We start from the raw sequence: 23,262 nt of genomic DNA, 5'->3' as shown, positions 1-23,262 counted from the left end.
CCAGGTCGATCCCTTTCGACTGCAAGAAACCAGCTACTTGTTGCTCCGCAGAGCTCCCATCCAGATCTCCTTGCTCCTCTTTACTGCCAGCAGTCACAGCCCGAGCATATGACCGGGCTTTTTGACATCTAAAATGAAGATAACACTGTATATATTGTTTTTTACTTTTTATGCTTTGTGTGAACAACTAAGGTGTGCTGCTTTTGAAATCCATGAAGTGCTACAGAGAAAATTACATTTTATTTATGTAATTAACACATTTTGAACTCTTAAAGAGATATAACAAAAGGAAAGATGCTGAACTAAAATGATCCAGCAAACAAAACTGTTGTGAGCCACCACCCTTATATCGCCTTTGGGCTGTTGGAGCCTTGACCTGACTTTTAAAAAATAATTGGAACAAAAACACTATGCTGCTAAAAGATGAATAATATATTATTATATATAATAGATAATAATAATAATATATTATTATTCATAATAGAATTTTTAAATATATATTTTACCAGGGTTTAGTGTGTCTGGCGGAGCGCAGTCTGCAGCGCCGCTGTAGGGGAGGCGGACGCACCTGAGCGGCACCAGCAATCATGCCTCGCCGCCTTAACGTCTGTGCTCTCTCTGCTGTTGTGTTGGTGTGTGTCGGGCTGTGAGCTGAAAAGCTACAGCCGGCTGTATGCGTACAGCAACCGTGTGTGAAAAGTGGTCAATAAAGAGATGCTGAAAAGCGAGTTCATGTAAACATCGTCGGGTCTGCCGTTTACAATAAGACTTCTGCTCCTGAACCTCTGCGCACAGCGTCTGCAAATCGGGGCTGTACGAAGTCACTTTCATCTTCACGCAGAACTGTAAGCTGTGAGATGTGAGCGGTGTTTGTTTTTAACATAGTTCACGGTGGAGAACAGCTGCTGACATAATGTGGATCCGAAGATCCATAATTGGCTTCCGCAAGTGTGACGCTTATTTTGAGCGATGAAAAAATAATAGAAAAATAAAATATAATTTTATTTTTCTATTTCAATATCACAATAATCTTCCAATTTAGAACTACAAGTTAAAAAAAGAACTAACATAAATAAATTACACTTCAGCTAAATACTTCTAATTTATTTTCCCAAACCACGCAGAGCCGCAGGTTCTGTACTATAAGGACTAAAGAGCCGCAGGTTGCCGACAGTAAACGTGACGAAACTATTGAGGAAAAAACGCAGCGTATTGTTTATCATGGCTCTGGTTTTACGTGGCCTATCAACACAGTTTACAAACTGGTATCTATCACCTTGTTGCTTTGTCTTTAAGTGGTCATGTGATTGACTTACCACGACTACTTTATTCTTCCTCAGTCAAACAGCAGCGCTCACGCGATTGTTTTGCCCCCCTGAGCTCCAGGTGTTAGATGCTAGTGCTAGACAGTGATCGTGATTACCGTCCGTGGGAGCTCGCAGCTGCTTAAAGCTGTAGCGCCCAGATTACTTACAGCTACAGTGGGGCAAAAAAGTATTTAGTCAGCCACCGATTGTGCAAGTTCCCCCACTTAAAATGATGACAGAGGTCAGTAATTTGCACCAGAGGTACACTTCAACTGTGAGAGACAGAATGTGAAAGAAAAATCCATGAATCCACATGGTAGGATTTGTAAAGAATTTATTTGTAAATCAGGGTGGAAAATAAGTATTTGGTCAATAACAAAAATACAACTCAATACTTTGTAACATAACCTTTGTTGGCAATAACAGAGGTCAAACGTTTACTATAGGTCTTTACCAGGTTTGCACACACAGTAGCTGGTATTTTGGCCCATTCCTCCATGCAGATCTTCTCGAGAGCAGTGATGTTTTGGGGCTGTCGCCGAGCAACACGGACTTTCAACTCCCGCCACAGATTTTCTATGGGGTTGAGGTCTGGAGACTGGCTAGGCCACTCCAGGACTTTCAAATGCTTCTTACGGAGCCACTCCTTTGTTGCCCGGGCGGTGTGTTTTGGATCATTGTCATGTTGGAAGACCCAGCCTCGTTTCATCTTCAAAGTTCTCACTGATGGAAGGAGGTTTTGGCTCAAAATCTCACGATACATGGCCCCATTCATTCTGTCCTTAACACGGATCAGTCGTCCTGTCCCCTTGGCAGAAAAACAGCCCCATAGCATGATGTTTCCACCCCCATGCTTCACAGTAGGTATGGTGTTCTTGGGATGCAACTCAGTATTCTTCGTCCTCCAAACACGACGAGTTGAGTTTATACCAAAAAGTTCTACTTTGGTTTCATCTGACCACATGACATTCTCCCAATCCTCTGCTGTATCATCCATGTGCTCTCTGGCAAACTTCAGACGGACCTGGACATGCACTGGCTTCAGCAGCGGAACACGTCTGGCACTGCGGGATTTGATTCCCTGCCGTTGTAGTGTGTTACTGATGGTGACCTTTGTTACTTTGGTCCCAGCTCTCTGCAGGTCATTCACCAGGTCCCCCCGTGTGGTTCTGGGATCTTTGCTCACCGTTCTCATGATCATTTTGACCCCACGGGATGAGATCTTGTGTGGAGCCCCAGATCGAGGGAGATTATCAGTGGTCTTGTATGTCTTCCATTTTCTGATGATTGCTCCCACAGTTGATTTTTTCACACCAAGCTGCTTGCCTATTGTAGATTCACTCTTCCCAGTCTGGTGCAGGTCTACAATACTTTTCCTGGTGTCCTTCGAAAGCTCTTTGGTCTTGGCCATGGCGGAGTTTGGAGTCTGACTGTTTGAGGCTGTGGACAGGTGTCTTTTATACAGATGATGAGTTCAAACAGGTGCCATTCATACAGGTAACGAGTGGGGGACAGAAAAGCTTCTTACAGAAGACGTTACAGGTCTGTGAGAGCCAGAGATTTTCCTTGTTTGAGGTGACCAAATACTTATTTTCCACCCTGATTTACGAATAAATTCTTTACAAATCCTACCATGTGGATTCATGGATTTTTTTTTTCACATTCTGTCTCTCACAGTTGAAGTGTACCTCTGGTGCAAATTACTGACCTCTGTCATCATTTTAAGTGGGGGAACTTGCACAATCGGTGGCTGACTAAATACTTTTTTGCCCCACTGTACTTGCCTGCAACTGATGCGGTAAGCTGAACACAGCTTCAACCGTCTGTTTGTTGAAAAATAGTAACGGGCCACATTTTCTTGTTAGTAACTGTAACTGTTGTGATATTTTGATACCATGGTAGCATTTGCTGAGTATTGTTTTTGATGATATTATACAAAGGACCCTGTTTCTGCAATGCCCTTTGTTTGAACCTCATCTCCTCTTGCTGTGACCCCATGGGCGACTTTCCTTGGCCTGCTGGTCTGGAAAATCCAACAGTTGATCTATATGTAAAGAAGGCATTTCTGCGTTGATCCTGCCGTGGAACAATGGGACAAGGTGCAAGCTCTCATGCTCACAGGACGTGGGGGTGCATTCCTGGAGTGCACACCAAGCTTGCAGCCTGCTAGAGATCACACACAATTGATTGTGTGCCTCTAGGTATATATGGTTAAACATTTCCTAATGCAAATAACTACATGCAGTATTCTACCATGTGCAAACTTATATCACTAAAGGATTCTAACTGTCTAGTGTTTAACGGACCTGTCAAAGGTATGTTGAGATTATAGAAGGCCCCTTTCAGAGCTAGGGGGAACTTCCTTATATGGTTGTAACTTGAAACTTGTTGACACACGAACCCTTCTGCCTATAAAAACTGCTGCACAAAAGAATAAACTTTGAGTTAGTTTGGGATGACAATTTAGAACAGTCTCCGCGTCTTTTTGTTCTTCCAAACTGCTCCCGGTACTCCGGCCGGTACCGTAATTAACCGTTGATCATGTGCTAGACAGTGATCGTGATGATGCGGTAAGCTGAACACAGCTTCAACCGTCTGTTTGTTGAAAAATAGTAACGGACCACATTTTCTTGTTAGTAACTGTAACTGCGTTGTAACGATAGGAATAGTAATTAGTTAGATTACTAGTTACTGAAAAAAGTAACGCCGTTATTCCCATCACTGCATATCAGTCATCTCCAGCTTCTCCTCCTGCACCATCTACAGATTTAACCCCTTCAGTGTATGTCGGGAATTCCCTTTCTCTACATTTCACAGCTCTGATGTTTCGGGTCTCGGTGTGTTTCATGTCTCGGTGTGTCACTCAGACGGAGGTTGTTTCATAATCTTTCTGTGGTTTTATGAAACAATGAAGACTGATTGTTTCACAGTTGTGGGTAGTTTCACACTGTGTTATCAGGCTGCTGAGGATGTTTGTCTGAGTGTTTGTGTTATCAATCATTGCCGCTGCAGTGTGGTGCTGATGCAGGCCTCACACCGTCACAGGAAGGAGGAAGTGAAACTGACACAGACGGTAAAACCTTCTTGTTACAGCGTTTCTCTCGTCTGCTGGGGATGAAGAATCATTACACAACAGTGAGAAGTTATTTTGGATCTGAACAGATGGAAAAGTGTCGCATTGGAGCGATTTCATAATCAATGTGACCTTTTGGCCCATGAGGTCAGCTCATCGTTGCCCCCTGTTGGTGATTGTGTGAACTGAGGTTTCACAGGTCACACAAAAGGCTGGAAGTTTAAATAAGAAGGAATAAACATCGTGAAAGAGAAATGAAATGTTTGCAAAGTGAATTTAAATCAAATATGAACTTGTTTTTTAAAAAGAAAAAAACCCAGAAGGTCGACCTTGTTTTTTAAGCCAATAATATCACAGCAGTTGTTTGAAATTAGCTGTAGACTGTAGGCATTGAACGGGGAAAAAACCTGCAACTTAAGAAAACAGTCCATTGCAGTCCATTTGGCCTCTCAGGCCACCGTAGCTGCAGGTTAATATTTATATTTTTAACTTTTTATATTCAGTGTTTTCAGAGACCCTCGCAGCACATAACGAGTTCAGATTTAGTGTTTATTATCTTTTATTTCTTCATCCTTTGCTTGTTTGCCTTTGTTTCCACAGTAAAAAGTGTGCCACTAACTCGACGACCACCTCTTCTTATAAAGTTTTACAGGTTCCAGTTATCATCCAGGTAAGAATTACAGAGAGTCAAGTGCTGTGTCAGTGTGGTTTACTAATAAAGAGAACACGAATTACAAAGTAGAACAGAACTATAAATTAATAAAGCAAAACAAGGCAGCTCCGAATTGGTCTCAGGCACTAGAGGGCAGCACATAGTCAGAAACATCCTTACAGTCAGTGTCCACATTTTAGGTCCACATGGACCCTCAAAAAGTATGTTTATTTACTAATTATGCTGCTTGCCCTGTTCAGACTACTTCCTGCCTGCATGTTGGATCCAGAGATTTAGACGTGTTGCTGCCATCAATTCAAAATAAGTTCATATTTTTTTTGAAACAGAACAAAAATCTCAGATTAATAATTTGATATTTTCTATGTTCTACTGTAAGTAAAATTTAAGAGCCTTGCATATCATTGTATCCTGTAGTTTTCTCACTGAGAGAAAACTACACAACAGTGGGATTGAAAACAAATTTTAGTTTTGAATAAATAACCTGCTTTGACACCTGTACTGACCTCTTAAATAAAGCCCCTGCATCATGCTCCACGGTGTTTATCTATTTCATTTTGCAGCTGTGACAAAGATGGACGAGGCAGGTAAACACTACTCAGATGTGATGCCATGTGTGAAATTTAAGAAAATGAAATTATAAAACCATCACAATTACAACACAGAGTTCAGTGCAGGTTGGAACTGTCCACCTGTGTCAACATACTAACAGAAAAACATCAAGCTAGCTAAACTACAGCCACATCTTAAAGACGTAAAAAGGTTATGATGGTTTGGACGTGTGCAGAGGAAGGAGAGTGTATATACTGGGCAAAGGGTGGTGAAGATGTATGGAATGCCAGGACTGCCATAATGAATTAATTAAATACACCATTAAATAGTTAATTAAATGTGGCAATAATTAATTATTTACATGTGTCGTAAATATTTATGTAATTAATTATTTCTGATTTTAATTAATTATTGCCACATTTAATTAACTATTTAATGGTGTATTTAATTAATTCATTATGGCAGTCCTGGCGTTCCATGAAGATGGAGCTGCAGGCAGGAGGAGAATAGAAATACAACAGAGGGTTGGTTAGAAGGAGGAGGAGGATGCTGGGATGGAGGCTGACGAGTCACTATGGAGACCAGTAAAGGGAACATCCAAAAGAAAAGGAATTCACAGAAAACTGAGGTTACTGTAAAAATCTCAGAAACATGATGCACAGCCAGATATTTCCTCTGGATGGCAGAGTAACGCTGGTTTCTTGTTCTGTTTTTCATTTATAAAGCAGCCGCTCTGCTGTAACACTCAGTGTAGCCAGTAGATGGCAGCAGATTTAAAAAAAAACCTTTTCAGTGGCGACCACGTGGTGACAGAAGCCGGGTTTTCTCCTCTTTTACTGGTAATTGTAACATTTTAATTAGGCTTTTTTGCTGTTTTTGTTTAGAACAAACAAATACAAAAAGGAGAAAAAATTAGTTTTTACTCATGAAAACATTTCAGCTGCTACCAGAAACTGACAACTTTTAAATCTGTTGTTTTTTTCATGTCAGCTGCTTTATGGTTTGTTTCTCGTAGACTAAGGAAGTATGACTTGTTTGAGTCGAATTAACAGAGAAATGAAAGTGAAACATGTAAAAATCTCTGAAATCTGTGGATGTCCTCTGCTCTGAGGTGCTGGGAGGACCAGTTAGAGACCAGCAGCTGGACATCAGTGGTTGGACTGGTGGACTACTTCAGTGAAGAGTAGATGATGTCTGGCTCTGGTTTAAAGTCTGAACACAAACACAGTTCAAACAACAGGAAACATGATTACAAGCTTTGCAGTTCAATAAAGACCTCCAACCTCTCTGCATCACACACAGTCCCAGTTCAGACTTTACTGGGAACCAGTTCAGATACAAATCACACTTTAGGTGCCTGTTTGATTCACAGAACTGAGCCTGGAGCCCACAGAGCTGCAACAATTTGTTAAGAAAGTGCATTAAGTCACATTTTAAAAGATGAATGATTTGCTGCTTCCAGCTTCGTTCTCATATTTAAGCAAAGTTTCCGTCTTATTATTAGAGAATTTTATTTTTTTGTGTGAAAATGACGCCACATATTATGACTTTGTATCGACGGCTTCCCATCAGGATGCACAAAGAGGGTGAGAGTATGACCTCAGACCTCTACAGCTGTGCTGAGCACCCTGCTCCATACTTTCTTCCCCTCCCAGCAACACATTCATCAGATTTGCAGTTGACTCACGGTGGTCGGTGTCATTTCTGGGGACAATGAGTCTACCCAGCGACTGTCTCAGTGGTTTAAAGACAACAACTTGGTCCCCAAAATGTCCAGGACACGAGACAGGACCATGGACTTCACTGTGATTAAGCACGTAATTATCAGCAGGAACTGTGTGGAAAAGGTCACAGACGTCCAGTTTCTGGGATTTTACAACAACAAGAGCCTGAACGTGTGGTTAAGAAGGCAAAGCAGAGATTTAACTTCTGTAGGGTCCTCATGAAGAATATTTTCCCCTGAGACTGTTTATTTTTTCTTTTGTACTTTCTTTGTTCTTCTTTCTTTTCAGATTGCTTAGAACTCTGGCTTCTAGCAGGTGCTAAAACAGAATAATAATAATAATAATAATAATAAACAGTACCAGGGACTTCCACCAAATGAAAACCCCAAGTCGAGGTGACCTGAGTAGGTCCAAGTGGATAAGGGCTCTTGGTGTCCTTCTACCCTTTTTATTCCCGTGCTAGGCATGTGCTTCATGGGGCTGTGCAATTTGGATAACTTTTGAGTTTATAGGTGTTTTTCTTTGTAAACTTCTTCAGTAGTTGTCATGACTGTTGTGATGGATCATTGCACAGTTGAGTGGCGGAGTACTTTAATGACTGATGGGGGTTTCACAGTTTTTTTCTCCTCTTAACACCTGTGCTGTCAACCAATGACTGATCGGATAGAACTATGAAGTGTTTCTGAGAAAAACAAAGGTGCCATCAACCGAGCTGCAAACTTTGCTCAAGACTTTACCGCAGAGATTGTTTGACAAGCTGAAAACACGTAAGTCAGACTTTACTGGAAACCATCTCAGCAACAAGTTACAGCACTTCCACGCTCCACAAAGTTTAGCTGTGAGACATCGATGAAATAAACAAAACTCAAACCTTTAACCCACAGAGCTCATCAGCTTAAGTCTCTCTTCTCTCCACCTCAACAGGCTGAGCTGTGAGACTTCGTGGCTCAAGAGTTGGGAGTTCGTCTTGTAATCAGAAGGTTGCTGGTTCGAGCCCCGGCTTGGACAGTCTCGGTCGTTGTGTCCTTGGGCAAGACACTTCACCCGTTGCCTACTGGTGGTGGTCAGAGGCCAGTCTCTGGCAGCCTCGCCTCTGTCAGTGCGCCCCAGGGCAGCTGTGGCTACAATGTAGCTTGGCATCACCAGTGTGTGAATGGGTGGATGACTGGATGTGTAAAGCGTTATACAAATACAGGCCATTTACTTAAAAAACAGGAACCACCAGCAGACTCTGAAACCTGTCTGTCTGTGCAGCTTTGGACACAGTTTACAATATTTTAATCTGCCTTGGTGCAGCACCTCAGTTCATCCTCACTGTGAAAGAAGCAGCTTTAGTTACGCACAAACTTCTTATTAGAGTTTATCTCCAAACATTGTTTTCAGAGCTCAGTTACTATGAACACGGAGGTAGGAGCTCCACCAGGTCATGAGATCACATGGAGTCATCTTCCTCCTGATCCCAAGGTTTTATCCCCTGACGTGTCCAGGACAGCTCCAGGGGAACATTAGCACTCTAATGTTTAGCTCTAAAAAAATACCTGACTGCAGAAGTGAAGAAGAGCAGCTTTACCTCTTGTGTCTGATCGCTTTTTCTTCTCTTTGATGATTTTTCCATAAGTGACGTCTTCAGTTCTCCCTGCAGCTGCATCTGTCTCTGCACAGTAAAACACACACAGTCACACTGTCACTGCAGACAGAACAGCTGACACATTACAGCTATGACAAAACATGTTACAGATAATAGTCAGACACACACTGTGTGTGTTTCTGTGACTGCCACACACCTGGTATCTTTGGATCAATAACTTGCTGTCAACACCCACAGTGGGTCAGAGTGGGCCGACACAGCCCTGCAGCTCAACACTGGATCCTCACAGAGCTGTGTGCTGAGCCCCTGCTCTATAATCTGGTGAACCCTGATGACACCACAGTGTCCAGGACAAACGACCTGATCACCGACTGACCACGAGGAGAGGGTCAGGACTTCCTGTTTCTGCAAGTTTACTTCAAGCAGAAATGACCCAGGGTCTAAACACGGATTGGGTAAAGACATCACAGCAGAGACTTTCCTGAGGGTCCTCAGGAAGATCCCCATACCATGGCTCCACATGTTAGTGTATTGCTTGTGTGTGGTTTTGCTGTTGCACAGAAAAAGGAGCTCTACAGGGTTACTGGATGGCTTCTCCCAACTCTGGAGGACCTACATAGTTCCTGCTGCCTCAAAAAGGCTAATATCATCATCATGGCTTCTTTGGACTGTGCTCATGTTTGAACTGTTACCATCAGACAGACAGAACCGAACGATTAAAACAAGGACAAACAGACTGGAAAACAGTTTTTATTGCAGAGCTGTGTCACCAGTCAGTGCCGACATGAATGAGCTCTGTGCACTAAGGAGCTGTGCAGTTTGGGAGAACGTAGAAAGGTTGCTTTAGTCTTTGTTCATTAGTTTTTATCCATTATATAGTTTACAGTTTTTAAATAGTTTCCATGATGCTGAGGCTGCACTTGTGTGCGAGGAGGGTGGGGGAGTATTTGGGGTTTCACCGTTTTTTTTCTCCTCTCTGCACCTCTGCTGTGAACCACAAACACCTTCTTGCACTTTTATTAACTGAAGCAGTTTGTGCTGCAGCTGGTATCAGACTAATGCTGGGCTCCAGACACTTCACAGCCAAAGAGACAAAAATAAAGGAGTTATTTTGGTTCTTAGAGCCGTTCAGGTATCAGTAGCAAACAGCACAATACTGACTTATTTGTCCTGATAAAACACTTTAATGAATAGAGCCTGGTCACTGCTCTGTGTTTGGATTATTTAGCGAGTCACAAACACACAGCAGTGACAGGACAGATTTAAAGTTTACACTTTTACTGCTGTTTTCAGTACTGCCATCTTGGATTACTAACTCAGGGGAAGTTGGTGCTCCAACTTTCAGTGTGGGAAACTTAAGTTGAGCTTCATGTTCCACAGAAAATCTGATTGGGAATAATTCACAGTTCAGAATCCTTCAATCCAACATTGGGCCTTGGTGCAGCAAGAGTCCATCCTCGTGTGAAAGAAGCAGCTTTAGTAATGTGGAAACTTCTCATCATTAAATATTTTGTGTTCAGACAAAGAAGATGATGTTTAATCACTGCAGCGCTTACTGTGTGTAAACAGTATTTGTAATGAAGCATCACACACACAGTAAGTGGGGATTTTTTATAAACTGCTCGTCACAGTTTCTCCTCTCAGCACCTTTGCTGTGAGCCAATCAGTGAAAGGATAGATTTGTGAGGTGTCTGTGCTAAAAGCAAAGCCGCCATCTTCTCTCAGTGCAGACTGACACACTAAACACAAGCACGAAAGGTGACATGTTCTCATCAGTGTTGTCAGACTCGTACCATGACACCTTTAAAATAAACCAGGGTTCACACAGTGCTGTTCATATACAAAAAGCATGAACAGAAAATGAAGTCAATCAGGTTTAAAATAGAGAATTAGAAAAAAATTACAGTCAACCTCTTAAAAAGTGTGAAAGTTTTAAACTCAGAAAGAGACGAGGCCTAACGTGGAAGGGCAGATCATTGCACAACTCTGGGGCAGCTACAGTCACACAGTCTCCTCTAAATCTATGCTTAGTTTTTGTCAACTTCAAGAGCTGCTTATAGGTGGCTCCAAACGAGCAGGCAGATAAACATGGCTGCAGTTTCAGACTGAGAGCAGCCAACAACAGGAAGATTCTGTTGTGGTTTGCAAAAACTAAAATACAATGTTGTAAAATTGAATTAAAGGACAGTGTGGCTGAAAACACTCTTTGGTCTGTTTGGCCTTATTTATAGGACTCATGTTGACAACTAAGTCATCCTTTTAACAACCTGTGTGTGAGCTGCAGCTGAAGTTGTGCGACTGCAGAAGCACACTCAAACACAGAAGGATAAAAACCACGTGAACATCATCGGGACGTTTTTATGCAGAAGTGATGAAGAGCAGCTTTACCTCTCGTCTGTGATCGTTTGTTCTTGTCTGTGATGATTTTTCCATAAGTGACGTCTTCAGTTCTCACTGCTGAGTAAACTGCAGCTGGATCAGCGTCTGCACAGTAAAACACACACAGAGGACGTCACTGCAGACAGAACAGCTGATAACAGACATGAAACTGCTGCCACTCACAAATCTTTATATAAAACACTCAGAGTGTTTTCAGTTACTGCTCAGGTTATTTTAAAAGTTTAAAATAGTTCAACATGAATTAAAATGTGAGGTAAAGAGACCTGATAAAGGACGAACTGAATGCCAGACATGTCAGCTGATCAGAATAACAGGACGCCAGACAAACTGTTAAATTATTGACTTTATAAAAGATAAATTCAGAATTTAGATAGTGAGGCAGAAGGAATTTCTTATGCTGGTGTCATAAATATGAAAGAGTAAATCTTAAAAGGAAAACTGTGAACAATACTGCAGGAAATTAGTTTACAATAATAGAAAATTTACAATAATAATTAAGTCTTTCATATTTTGTGAATATGATAACAGTGTCTGACCTGTGTGAGTTTACAGAAATACTCTTACAAATAACTCACGTGTTTCTTCCTCTATTTAACATTCACACCTCTGTGTTGAAACACCTGCAGATGAAGCTCTTATTGTTCCTTCCTCAGAAACAGTCGCAGACTCGTTAGTGTTAACCACAGACGACAAACACACCGTTCAGCAAACACAGAACTTAACATGGTGCGAAAATCTACAGACAGACTGATATTCATTTGCTGTACATGAGGTGATTGTTGTTATAACTGACCTGTTTAAATGTTATTGAGGCTTAAAGTTTGCATAATTAGGGGCGTGGCCCAAGGGTGTAGATTTGGTTTTGGCATTGGTGAGGATGGATGATTCAACCAATGAAACCTTCCCTGTTTCTTTTTTCCCCCCTTTTGTCTTTGCTTCTTGATAAAAAAAAAGAGAAGTAAATATACTTGCCTACATATGCTATTCTACCTGCTTTTAAACCATTTAAAATTACAATTTTATATGTGAATTATATAATGTTAAAATACTATTAAACACATGACTAAGTATTTTAGGCTTTAGTTTACTTCAGCCATATAACATATAGATCAGGTACACCTACCATAGAACCAAGGCCGCCAGAGCTCATCTTTATATTTTTACATGCTGCAGTGCCATTTTTGGGAGCATTTCAAGTTGCTATACATCAATACAACCGTTATAGCCCAAATTTTAATAATATGTCTGCATTAAGTCCATAGTAACGACATAAATTGCAAAAAAGTGCAATAAACTACAAAGAAATTGAAAATCATTTTTGGTTTTTTTTAACATATATTTCTACTTGGAGAAATTTAACCCTGGAGAAACTATGGGGTCAAATTTGACCCCATGGTTTCTCCAGGGTTAAGAGGTTTATCCCTCAAAACTTTAAATACAAAAAAGTTGCAAAACATAGTTTACAACAACAGGAAATTTATTTTGAGTGTCTTCATAGTTTTATTTTTGAGATACACCAATTTTTATATACTGCAGGAAAAACGAAAAACAATGCAAATTTGCAAAGAAAGCAGCAGGTTCATCAAAATAAAATATTTCCAGCAGTGCAATTTGAGTTCTAAGCATCCCAGAAACTATTCAGAAAGTCAAACATGACTTATAAAAACACCAGTGTAGGCTTTTAAGGCCTACAAGTAAAAAGTACATTTTCCGCAAAAATGACGTTACTCATGACTACCTCATGATATTTTGTCTCAAAAATTAACCCTATGAATATGTCAGTACCATTGGGGTGAAATTATTGTGTCACCAACATATAATTTTAACAGCCTCTGTAAACTACAGTGGTTTGCAAAAGTATTCGGCCCCCTTAAACTTTTCCACATTTTGTCACATTACAGCCATAGTTTCTGAAGTCTGGAGAGGCCTCAGAACCATCTCAGGCCACAAACATCAGAACTCTCTGCCTGGGAGGGATCTGAGGTGGGCAAATGAACTGAATCATTTCTTCAACAGATTTGATTCAGCCATGAGGCAGTCTGCAACATCGGCTGCAGACTCATCCACCCCACTGCTGCTGTTCCACCTCTGACACCTCAGACACTTCACACCACCTCTATTCACCCTGCTCACTCCTCAACACCCCCAACAAAAGCATCCAATACACACTCAACACAAGGCTCCAGCCTGTCTCTCTCAACCACCCAGGTTAGGAGGGAACTGAGGGGGATTAAAGCCAAGAAGGCAGCGGGCCCAGATGGCATCAGCTCGAGGGTCGTCAGGTCCTGCGCGGACCAACTGTGTGGGGTGATGGAGCACCTCTTCAACCTGAGCCTGAGGTTGGGAAGAGTCCCACAGCTCTGGAAAACCTCCTGTGTTGTACCAGTGCCAAAGACTTCACGCCCCAAGGACCTCAACAGCTACAGGCCGGTGGCTCTGACATCCCACCTGATGAAGATCCTGGAGCGGTTGGTCCTGGCTCAGCTTCGGCGCCTAACAAGCTCATCACTGGACCCACTTCAGTTTGCCTACCAGCCTGGCATTGGAGCGGATGATGCCGTCATTCACCTCCTACATCGTTCCCTCGCTCACCTGGAGACCGCTGGAAGCACTGTGAGAATCATGTTCTTTGATTTCTCCAGTGCCTTCAACACTATTCTTCCCTCGGTTCTGAAGGACAAGCTGGAGAACTCTGGAGTGGACCATCACCTCACTACCTGGATCCTGGACTACCTCACCGACCGACCACAGTATGTGAGGACTCAGGGCTGTGTGTCGGACAGGGTCGTCTGCAGTACGGGGGCCCCACAGGGAACGGTTCTGGCTCCGTTCCTCTTCACCATCTACACTGCAGACTTCTCCCACAATTCCACTCAGTGCTTCCTGCAGAAGTTCTCTGATGACTCTGCAATAGTCGGCCTCATCACTGATGGGGACGACAAGGAGTACAGAGGTCTGACCCAAGACTTTGTGGACTGGTGCCAGCTGAACTACCTCCAGATCAACGCCAGTAAAACCAAGGAACTGGTGGTAGACTTCCGCAGGCACAAGCATTCTCCACTGCAACCACTGAACATCCAAGGTATGGACATTGAGGCTGTGGACAGCTACAGGTACCTTGGTGTTCATCTGAACAACAAACTGGACTGGACTCATAACTCAGACGCCCTCTACAGGAAAGGGCAGAGCAGGCTGTACCTGCAGCTCAGGTCGTTTGGAGTGGAGGGCCCACTGCTGAAGACCTTCTATGACTCTGTGGTGGCTTCTGCTATCTTTTATGGTGTGGTCTGCTGGGGCGGCAGCATCTCTGCTGGGGACAGGAAGAGACTGAACAGGCTGATCCGAAGGGCCAGCTCTGTCCTAGGATGCCCTCTGGACCCAGTGGAGGTGGTGAGTGACCGGAGAATGGCGGCTAAGCTGTCATCACTGTTGGACAACATCTCCCACCCCATGCAGCAGACTGTGACAGCACTGAGCAGCTCCTTCAGTGGAAGACTGCGGCACCCACGGTGTGGGACGGAGAGATTTCGCAGGTCTTTCCTCCCCACTGCTGTCAGACTCCACAACAAAGACTTTTGCAGCTGATCAAACCCTCACATGTGCAATAAGACTGCTATATGTGCAATTCTTGTACAATTCTTCTTCTGACAAAGTTGTACTTTTGTATTTTCTTACTCAGTTGTATATAGTATTTGTATTTCTATTTTATTCTATTGTATATAGTATTTTATTTTATTTTATTGCATTCCAGTATTTTCTAATTTCTGCTACATAACTTTGCACTTTTGCTGTAACAAAACAAATTTCCCACCTGTGGGACTAATAAAGGTCATCTTATCTTATCTTATCTTATCTTATCTTCTTTGAAAAATACTTTCTTATATCCAGGTTCTTCCTTTTTGCTGCCATCCTCCTCTCCTCCTTGCAGGTCTTCTCAGTGCAGGTTTGTCGCTGCTAAAACTAAACAGAGCTCCCTGAGAGGCACAGCCAATCACATTGGCCATATTTGTCACATGATGTAGTACTCCAGTAGAGAACGTAATTTAACTCTTTCTGCACCGCTGGGTGATTGAGACATTGACAGATCGTTTTTTTTCTTTCTATGGGTTTTGTTTTTCTTTACTTGAAGAGATCAAATTACCATCCATGCCAAATCCAAGCCCTTGGTGTGGCCTATTTGTCTGTTGGAGTCCCTGAACTGCACCTCTGCTGAGTGGAATTCTAGGATCTTATTTTGATGTTACTGAGCTCTAATTAGCAGCTATCAGTCCCTTTCTGTTTGTCTCATACAGTCTATGGAGAAGCTTGATAACCAAGCTAGCTAACATTAGCTGATAGCTGATAAATAGAGTCTCTCCTGGCTATAAAAGCTAACATGATGCTGTTAAAAAATGTTAACTTTTAGTTTCTGAAACCAGTATATGAAGTCATGGTGCTCTTTTCCATCTTTGATATACAGTCTTGTAAGTTCACTGACCAACATGTTTACTACAATTACATGTTACAGAAACTGTCACTCAAACAGCATCAATATTGGTTCTTAGTGTTGTAGTTTTCCACTCAGCATTTCTCTGAACTCTTCCAAAATATCAAAATTTCAAGTGATACCGTTTTATAAACACAGTTTTCTCCACACTGGAAAACCACATCACCCACCAAACGTTATTACCTCTGCTGTGTTTCACAGGCTGCTGTCTGCGATGTGATATTTTGACATCACTGTATGTGACATCATCTCGTGCAGCTTTGCCTTGATCTGCTGAAATTTAACAGTAATAAATATTGTATGAAAAACTAAAAGTTACTTGCACAGAAACACAATATAAACACTAACACGTAATCGTAATAAATGTTTAGATTATTCAACAAATCAAATTCCTTGCATGAAAGATCAGAAAGTCTCACCTTCAGGTTTTCTGTGATTACATTGTCTCACCAGTAGAACCAGTAACACCAGTAGCACCAAAACGCACACTGATCCAACAGAGATTAACACATGAAGAAGAACAGAAGAACCAGGGCGAGTAGCTGATGTAGGGATAGAGGTGGATGTAGATACAGGTGTGGGAGTAGATGGAGATGTGGTTGTAGGTTTCCCTGAAATAAACAACATGTAATCATTAGTTTATTGTGAATGTTGAAAGCTGCAGAAACACAGAAAGGTGAGTGTGTCACCTGTGACAGTGATCCAGCTGGATGGAGACTCTCCATGACCGCTGATGTCACACTTGTAGAGGCCTTCATCAGACCTGGAAACATGCTGGATGGTCATATTATTTGAAGTCCTGTTGCTTATGAGGGAGCCATCTTTATAGAAAGCAGCTGGGAGGTTGGAGGGACCAGTCTTGTTTTTACAGAGCAGAGTGACGTCATCTCCCTCCATCACAGGGAGGACAGGACTCTGCAGGATCACTGATCCACCTCAACACAGAGACAAACTACAGCATTTCATCCATTTACACACAGCTTCATCAACACTAACTCCACACACTCAGCTTACCAGTGACTGTCAGGTTAACCATGTTACTGATGGGACCCTCTCTGGACTCACACCAGTAAACTCCACTGTCATGAGGCATCATCATGCCGATGTTACAGGAAGAACCAGCTGGTTTTCCCCACCCATCTCCTCCACACTGAGTCCTCTGTCGTTTGCTTGTGTTTCTCCTCAGAGTCCATCCAGCAGAGCTGTCGTCCTCCTCACAGCTCAGAGACACAAAGTCTCCTTCAAAGAACTGAGAGCTGCTGGGACTCACAGTCAGACGAGCTGTGAGGGTTACAATGAAAAACTGATGATCACGTCTTTGAGATCTTTACTGAAAGTTTTAATCCAAATGTGTAAAACTTGTCAGAGTTGATCAGGTTTAAACTGTGACAGAAGAAGGTTACTGACCTTGGTTTGTTGTGCAGCTCAGCAGTGAGATCAGAACTAAAGAGAAATGACACTCAGGTTGATTCGACATAAACACACAAAGGTGATCACTCAGAACAAATTTGTATTATTTGATGTTTCCCTCTAAGACAGAAACAAACTCTTCATGTTGTGTCGCCTACAGCCCAGTTTGATCTTCCTGTCAGAGGAAACGTGGATCTAAACCAGGTCAGCAAAAAGCTGCTCGTACTAAACCAGAGACTCCAGGATTTCACTTTTCAACTTCTCGATGATCAGAATTATTAAATAAAACTGATCACATCATTTCATGCTTCATGAGCTGCTTCTGGAGTTACTGTAGAACAAGGAAGTCCTTCAAGTTACATTATAGTTACACTGAATACATACAAACAACTAGTACTGAACTAAGGTCTGTCCTCTGCTCTGTTCACACAAACACCAACATTTTATTTCAGCTTTTCACTCATAAATTCATCAGTAACTCTGTTAAACTTCAGACCTGCAGTTGGTCCTCGTGGTGTTTGAACTTGAATTCAGCCTGATTTGTTTTTCATGTCTTCTCCTCCATCATCAGTTATCAGGAGAGCAGACAGTCAAAGTACAAGAATTCAAACAAACACAGAGATTCTACTTACAGAGCAGACACAGCACAGATGTTTCCTTCATCGTCCTTCTCACTCATTTGAGCTTTTTTTCATTTCTGTCACTGACACCAAGTAAAGCCCGCCCTCTTCCTCTGAGTCTTTCTATATTTGTACAAACACAACGTTCACAGAGCGTGTGTCTTTGAGATTCATGCATTAAAGCTATTTTAAAAGACTACAACCAGTTACAATATTTAATCCAACATTTACTGATTCAATTCAGTTTTATTTATCTAGGGTCAAATCCCAACAACAGTCACAAACCCAGATAATACAGAGAAAACCCAACAAGTGGACAATCGCATTTGATCAGGAACTTAGATTAATAATAATGAATAATTAAATTGTGGTTTAAGGTTTATAAACACTTAGTGCCTGGAAAGGAAAAACTCAATGCATCATGGGAATCCCCCACCAGCCTACATCTATTGCAGCATAACTAAGGGAGGATTCAGGGTCACCTGATCCAGCCCTAACTATATGCTTTAGCAAAAATGAAAGTTTTAAGCCTAATCTTAAAAGTAGAGATAGTGTCTGTCTCCCGAAGCCAAACTGGAAGCTGGTTCCACAGAAGAGGGGCCTGAAAACTGAAGGCTCTGCCTCCCATTCTACTTTTATATAGGAACAACAAGTAGGCCTGCAGAGCGAGAGCGAAGTGCTCTAATAGGGTGATATGGTACTACAAGGTCATTAAGATAAGATGGGGCCTGATTATTTAAGACCTTGTATGTGAGGAGCAGGATTTGAATTCAATTCTGGATTCAATTCTAGTCTCTCTCAGAGAACTGACAGGGACTATTATTTAATACAGTTTTTCTGATGGCTTGAGCACATTTTTTTTAACTATTGGCTATTTTTGCAAAACTCTACACACAAATAAGAAAACTCTTCACCAAATCAGCAAAACATTGTGGTTTTCTTGTAAAAGCTAATAAACCTGCTTAACTCTCCAAACCTTTGTAAAAATGGTATTTTTGTATCAAACAGTTAATACAAGCTATCACATTAATAAGCACACGAACCACCAACTACACACTGATGGTATGAATAAAAACCACATCTGGCTTTTGCTTTCTCTGTGCACAAGGTAGGCCATGTCAGTTTGAGGTCATACTTTTGTCGTAGGTCCGTAAGCATAGAGGGATCCAAACTTCAAGTGCTGGTGTTTATTCACACACATCAAAACAAACACAAGTGTTTATTTCCAAGTTAAAACAAAATAGTAATTTCACTGAGGAAAAAAAGAAATCAGTCTACATCGCGTCGTCTCTCTGCGTCCGGCCACAAAATTTTGCATACATCACATGCAATGTCCTCTAGTCCAAGGCAAAAATATCTTCTGGAATGGCGTATCCAGGCCTGACATGATGCCTGGTCAATATCCCCACATGCCTCTTCCACTGCCTGTAAAAGGGCTTTGCGTTGATGGGGATGATGGTCATAGACCTTCCAGCGCCAGGCAGAGAAGAACTCTTCAATTGGATTCAAGAATGGAGAGTATGGGTGGAGGTTGAGTACAGTGAGGGGTGGGTGATCTGTAAACCAGTTGCGGACCAAAGCAGCCCTATGGAAACTAACATTGTCCCATATGATGACGTATCTGGTCTGCTCTGGTCTCTGAACAGTAGTGAGCATGTCATGTAAGGTGTCCAGGAATGTAATGATGCGTGCAGTGTTATATGGGCCCAGGGTTGCATTATGGTGAACAACACTGTTGAAGCTGATAGTTTTTATATTGTCATTTGTGCTTTGAAACATATAATCATTTGTATGCTGATAAAAATCATATCCTTATTAGGTCTGTTAAAAGTCTGTGTGCACTTGTGTACCATGAGATGAGAGGAAGCAGCGTTGACGTTATAATTTCCATTATAGCTTTAGGAACTAGACTTTGCTCTTCCTAAAAGTGCATGACTTCACACCTTTAAGTGTTCGTTTGAGAGATGATCTATTGCAAGCTCCTGTTCTTATCATTTAGCGAGACACTTACTTCTGCTTTTCTGCATACCTCATACACAGTACAGTTTAAGTTCATTGAAAGGTCATATGTCTATGTATGGTATAGCTGGAAACACGCACACACAGAATACAGACACTGATGTTGTTCAGATGTGCCTGCTTAAGAATGTCACATGCATTTGTAATTGCATATTCATGAATGATTGCTTGCTGACAATAAAAAGGGCTGTAGCGAAGAAATCAGTCGAAGTTGACTAAGGACAGGTGAAGGCCTGGGCTGACTTCCCTCGCGAGCCACAAAGACAAAGCGCTCTGTCTTGTTTTGTTTTGTCGTGCAGTTTGGGCTTGTGTTCCAGCGGGGTTTGTGCCTCGATAAACCCAACAAACACATTTTGACTTACAGCTGCACACAAAGTTCTGTTACCACCACGTTGTCCTGGGACACTGATTATGGCACGGTGTCCAATAATGTTCCTGCCACGCCTTCTTGTCTTAGTGAGGCAAAAACCAGCCTCATCCACAAAAAACTGCCCATGACCCATCTGCCTCTAGCTCCATAAGTCTCTAGACAAGACAAAACTAATTCAGCACAGCAGGCACATGCACAGCACTACAGTGTGCACTTCCTGATTCAGTACCAATGATACTACATCTTACCTGCACATAGTCATATCCCAGCTGTTTTACACGTTCACCGTTTCTTTCCAAAGGTGCTCTGTAGATTTGTTTCATTCGGATTCTGTTGCGAGCAAGAACACGACCTAATACAGAAATGCTCACATTTTGTATGTTTTGAAAGGTGGTGTCATCCTCAATTATGGTCTGCTGAAATTTGCGTAGCCTTATGGAATTATTTGCAATCACCATATTGACTATATGGGTTACTTGGTCTGCAGTGAACATGCTTCCTCTGCCCCAGCATCTGCTCGTCTAGCAATTCTGTAAAGTAACAATTTCAATATTTTTACATCTATGGTATTGGTGTGTTTCTCATTAGCATATGGCAGTGCTACAAATCTTAGTGCAAAGTGACTGTACCTACTGATTCTCATTTTGAAATGTCTTTATGATGCCTGCTACAGTGTAGCAGCTCAAGTTGGGCTGAACCCATTGGCCAGCTTCCCTCAGGGTCATTCCACGGTTGATTACATCGTCCACTATTGTAGCTCTGATGTCATCAGCAATTCTATTTCTTACTCTTCCCCCTCCTCGTCCTCCTCTTGCTCCTCCTTTTCCTCTCCCTCTAACTTCACCTCCTTGTCCTTGTCGTCCTCTTCATCCTACTTCTTCACCTCCACGTCCTCTTCCTTGGCCTCCTTTAATTCTCACTCTTCTCACTCTTCCTGCTCCCTCCATTGTACTCCACATGGACGGCTTACCTGAAGCTTATTTATAGTGCTTAGGCGGATTTGCAAAGTGTGTGTTACAAAATGGCAAACTGAGTGCAAAGCAGTGTTTGTGCTTTTAGTTTGGCAAACTCAGTGAGTGGTTTTGCTATAAGTATTAATAGTTTTAGAAATTGTGCTATACGAATCACAGTTAGGGTTGGACACTGCTAGCACGGGCGCCCACAGAAACACAAAGCAGGAGATGAAGCATCGAATATGTTTCCAAACCAACTTCATTCTAAGCCAAAGACTAGAAAATATGGTGAAGCATATCTGCCCTGGTTTCACTGGATTCTCTGGTTTCACCTGCACAAGTGCCGAGGTAGGTCTCCCCTGCAGGATTGGTTTTCCCTTCGTCGGGAGCAGCGCTGGGCTGTTTAAATCACAGACAAACAGGATCCCACAGTTGTTTATATTTTTAAACCCATTTTGCACAGAGAGGCATTTTTTGAAAAATGTATTGATAGCAATGTTGAATATTATTACACAGGAAAAAAACAAATCTCCGTTTTCGGTGATTTGAAACGCCGTTTACGTGTGGACGAAACAGCTGCTATTTCAAAAATACCTGTGCAGGTGTGGACGCAGCGTAAAAGAGTTAGTAGTTTATTTTACTACTACCTGTAATTTATTGCAGATTACTTGTATTTGCTTAATTGTTGGCTAAATGTTTGAGGTGTGAAAGAAACCGCAATGGAGCAAAATTTGTGTGTGTGGTTGGAGGACGTGTGCGTGCGAGAAGGGGGGGCGCAAACATTTTTCTTGTAAAACAAAGGGGGGCCTAGCAAAAAAAAAAACAAAAAAAAACTTTGGGAACCACTGGTTTAGACAATCAGAAAAAACTGTCATAAGAGGTGTTACACAACACTTTGAGACAAGACGCTAATATATATTCTATATACTGTATAATATAGAATCAGAATCAGAATCTTCTGATTCTGATTCTATATTACAGTTTTTCTGAATTGCTAAAACACATTTCCTAAAATCTCTTCTCTTTGTCTCAAAACACTAAACACAAACTTTAAAATTCAAGCTACACCCACATAACCTTCAACTTGTCTTGTAAAGCCAATCATTTGACCCCAAACTATTTGAACGTTTCTCAAAATCAAGCGCTACTATCAAAAACCACACCAAGCCAGCCAGTTTGCAAACACATCTTAGCAACGATTACACACTACAGAAATAAATACAAAACACTGTGAGATAGCGGGAAAATATTATGTATTGGTTTCACAATGAGCAGCATTTTATCAATGTGTTTCTTCCATCATCCTCTCCCTTTTTGAACCCTATCGAGGAGTTTTTCTCAGCATGGAGATGTAAAGTATACGACCGAAACCCTTACACAAAGGAAAATCTACTTCAAGCAATGAATGGAGCATGTGGTTAGATAGGACTGGAATCTTGCTCGGGCTCGTTACACTGCAAGGGAGACCATAACATGTGTTGTGGGTGAAGTCCTGTGGCTTGACCCAGCACAGAGGCATGATACTTTACTTTCCATCTGCATGCTGCATGCAATTAGAAGCTGGAGATGAGAAGAGTAGATCTTCTTCAGTTGTACAGATACAGTTTGTGTTGTACCATGTTAGGTTTAACCAGAGAGAAAAAAGATGTCCTGCACAGCGGTGACAGAAGTTGTAAAGCACAATCTTAAATCAAATTGTTTGAACTGTGTGCGTTTGTGTTCAGACTTCAAACCAGAGCCAGACGTCGTCTACTCTTCACTGAAGTAGTCCACCAGTCCAACCACTGACACCCAGCTGCTGGTCTCTAACTGGTCCCCCCAGCACCTCAGACCAAAGGACATCCACGTGTTTAAAGATTTGAAGATTTTTATATATTTTGTGTATTTTTTCTTTCTTTCTAGACTCAAATGACCCATATGCAGACATATTGCCGTTCATTTTGGGAGGAACACTCTGGTGCGGGAGTATGAAAAGGAATCAAGGAAACTAGCGGATTATAGGAACCATCTTTGTTTCAACCTAAGATGCATACAAAGCAGAGTTGTTCCTAAGAGTTTGCGCCTTGGATCCACTGTCAGGGGATACAGAG

The 23,262-nt window shown here is 41.9% G+C and overlaps 1 protein-coding gene across 1 annotated transcript in view; it reads right to left on the bottom strand.

The window, feature by feature from the left end:
* Positions 1 to 5,075: 5,075 nt before the first annotated feature.
* LOC309694968 (uncharacterized protein) overlaps positions 5,076 to 23,262 on the bottom strand; it is a 23,508-nt gene continuing 5,321 nt past the window's right edge. The window contains exons 4-11 of the mRNA XM_082515280.1: positions 17,208 to 17,243; positions 16,815 to 17,081; positions 16,490 to 16,735; positions 16,220 to 16,411; positions 15,984 to 16,073; positions 11,303 to 11,398; positions 8,897 to 8,980; positions 5,076 to 6,814 (exon numbers count right to left, since the gene is read on the bottom strand). Coding sequence (XP_082371406.1) covers positions 6,771 to 6,814; positions 8,897 to 8,980; positions 11,303 to 11,398; positions 15,984 to 16,073; positions 16,220 to 16,411; positions 16,490 to 16,735; positions 16,815 to 16,899 — 837 coding nt within the window. The 5' untranslated portion in view covers positions 16,900 to 17,081; positions 17,208 to 17,243 and the 3' untranslated portion in view covers positions 5,076 to 6,770. The remainder of the gene's footprint in view (positions 6,815 to 8,896; positions 8,981 to 11,302; positions 11,399 to 15,983; positions 16,074 to 16,219; positions 16,412 to 16,489; positions 16,736 to 16,814; positions 17,082 to 17,207; positions 17,244 to 23,262) is intronic.

The sequence above is a fragment of the Aulonocara stuartgranti genome, assembly GCF_965226115.1.
Source record: "Aulonocara stuartgranti genome assembly, chromosome: 3".
Lineage (NCBI taxonomy): Eukaryota > Metazoa > Chordata > Actinopteri > Cichliformes > Cichlidae > Aulonocara > Aulonocara stuartgranti.
Note: the sequence above shows the minus strand (reverse complement) of the source record. Positions and strands in the feature narration are given on the sequence as shown.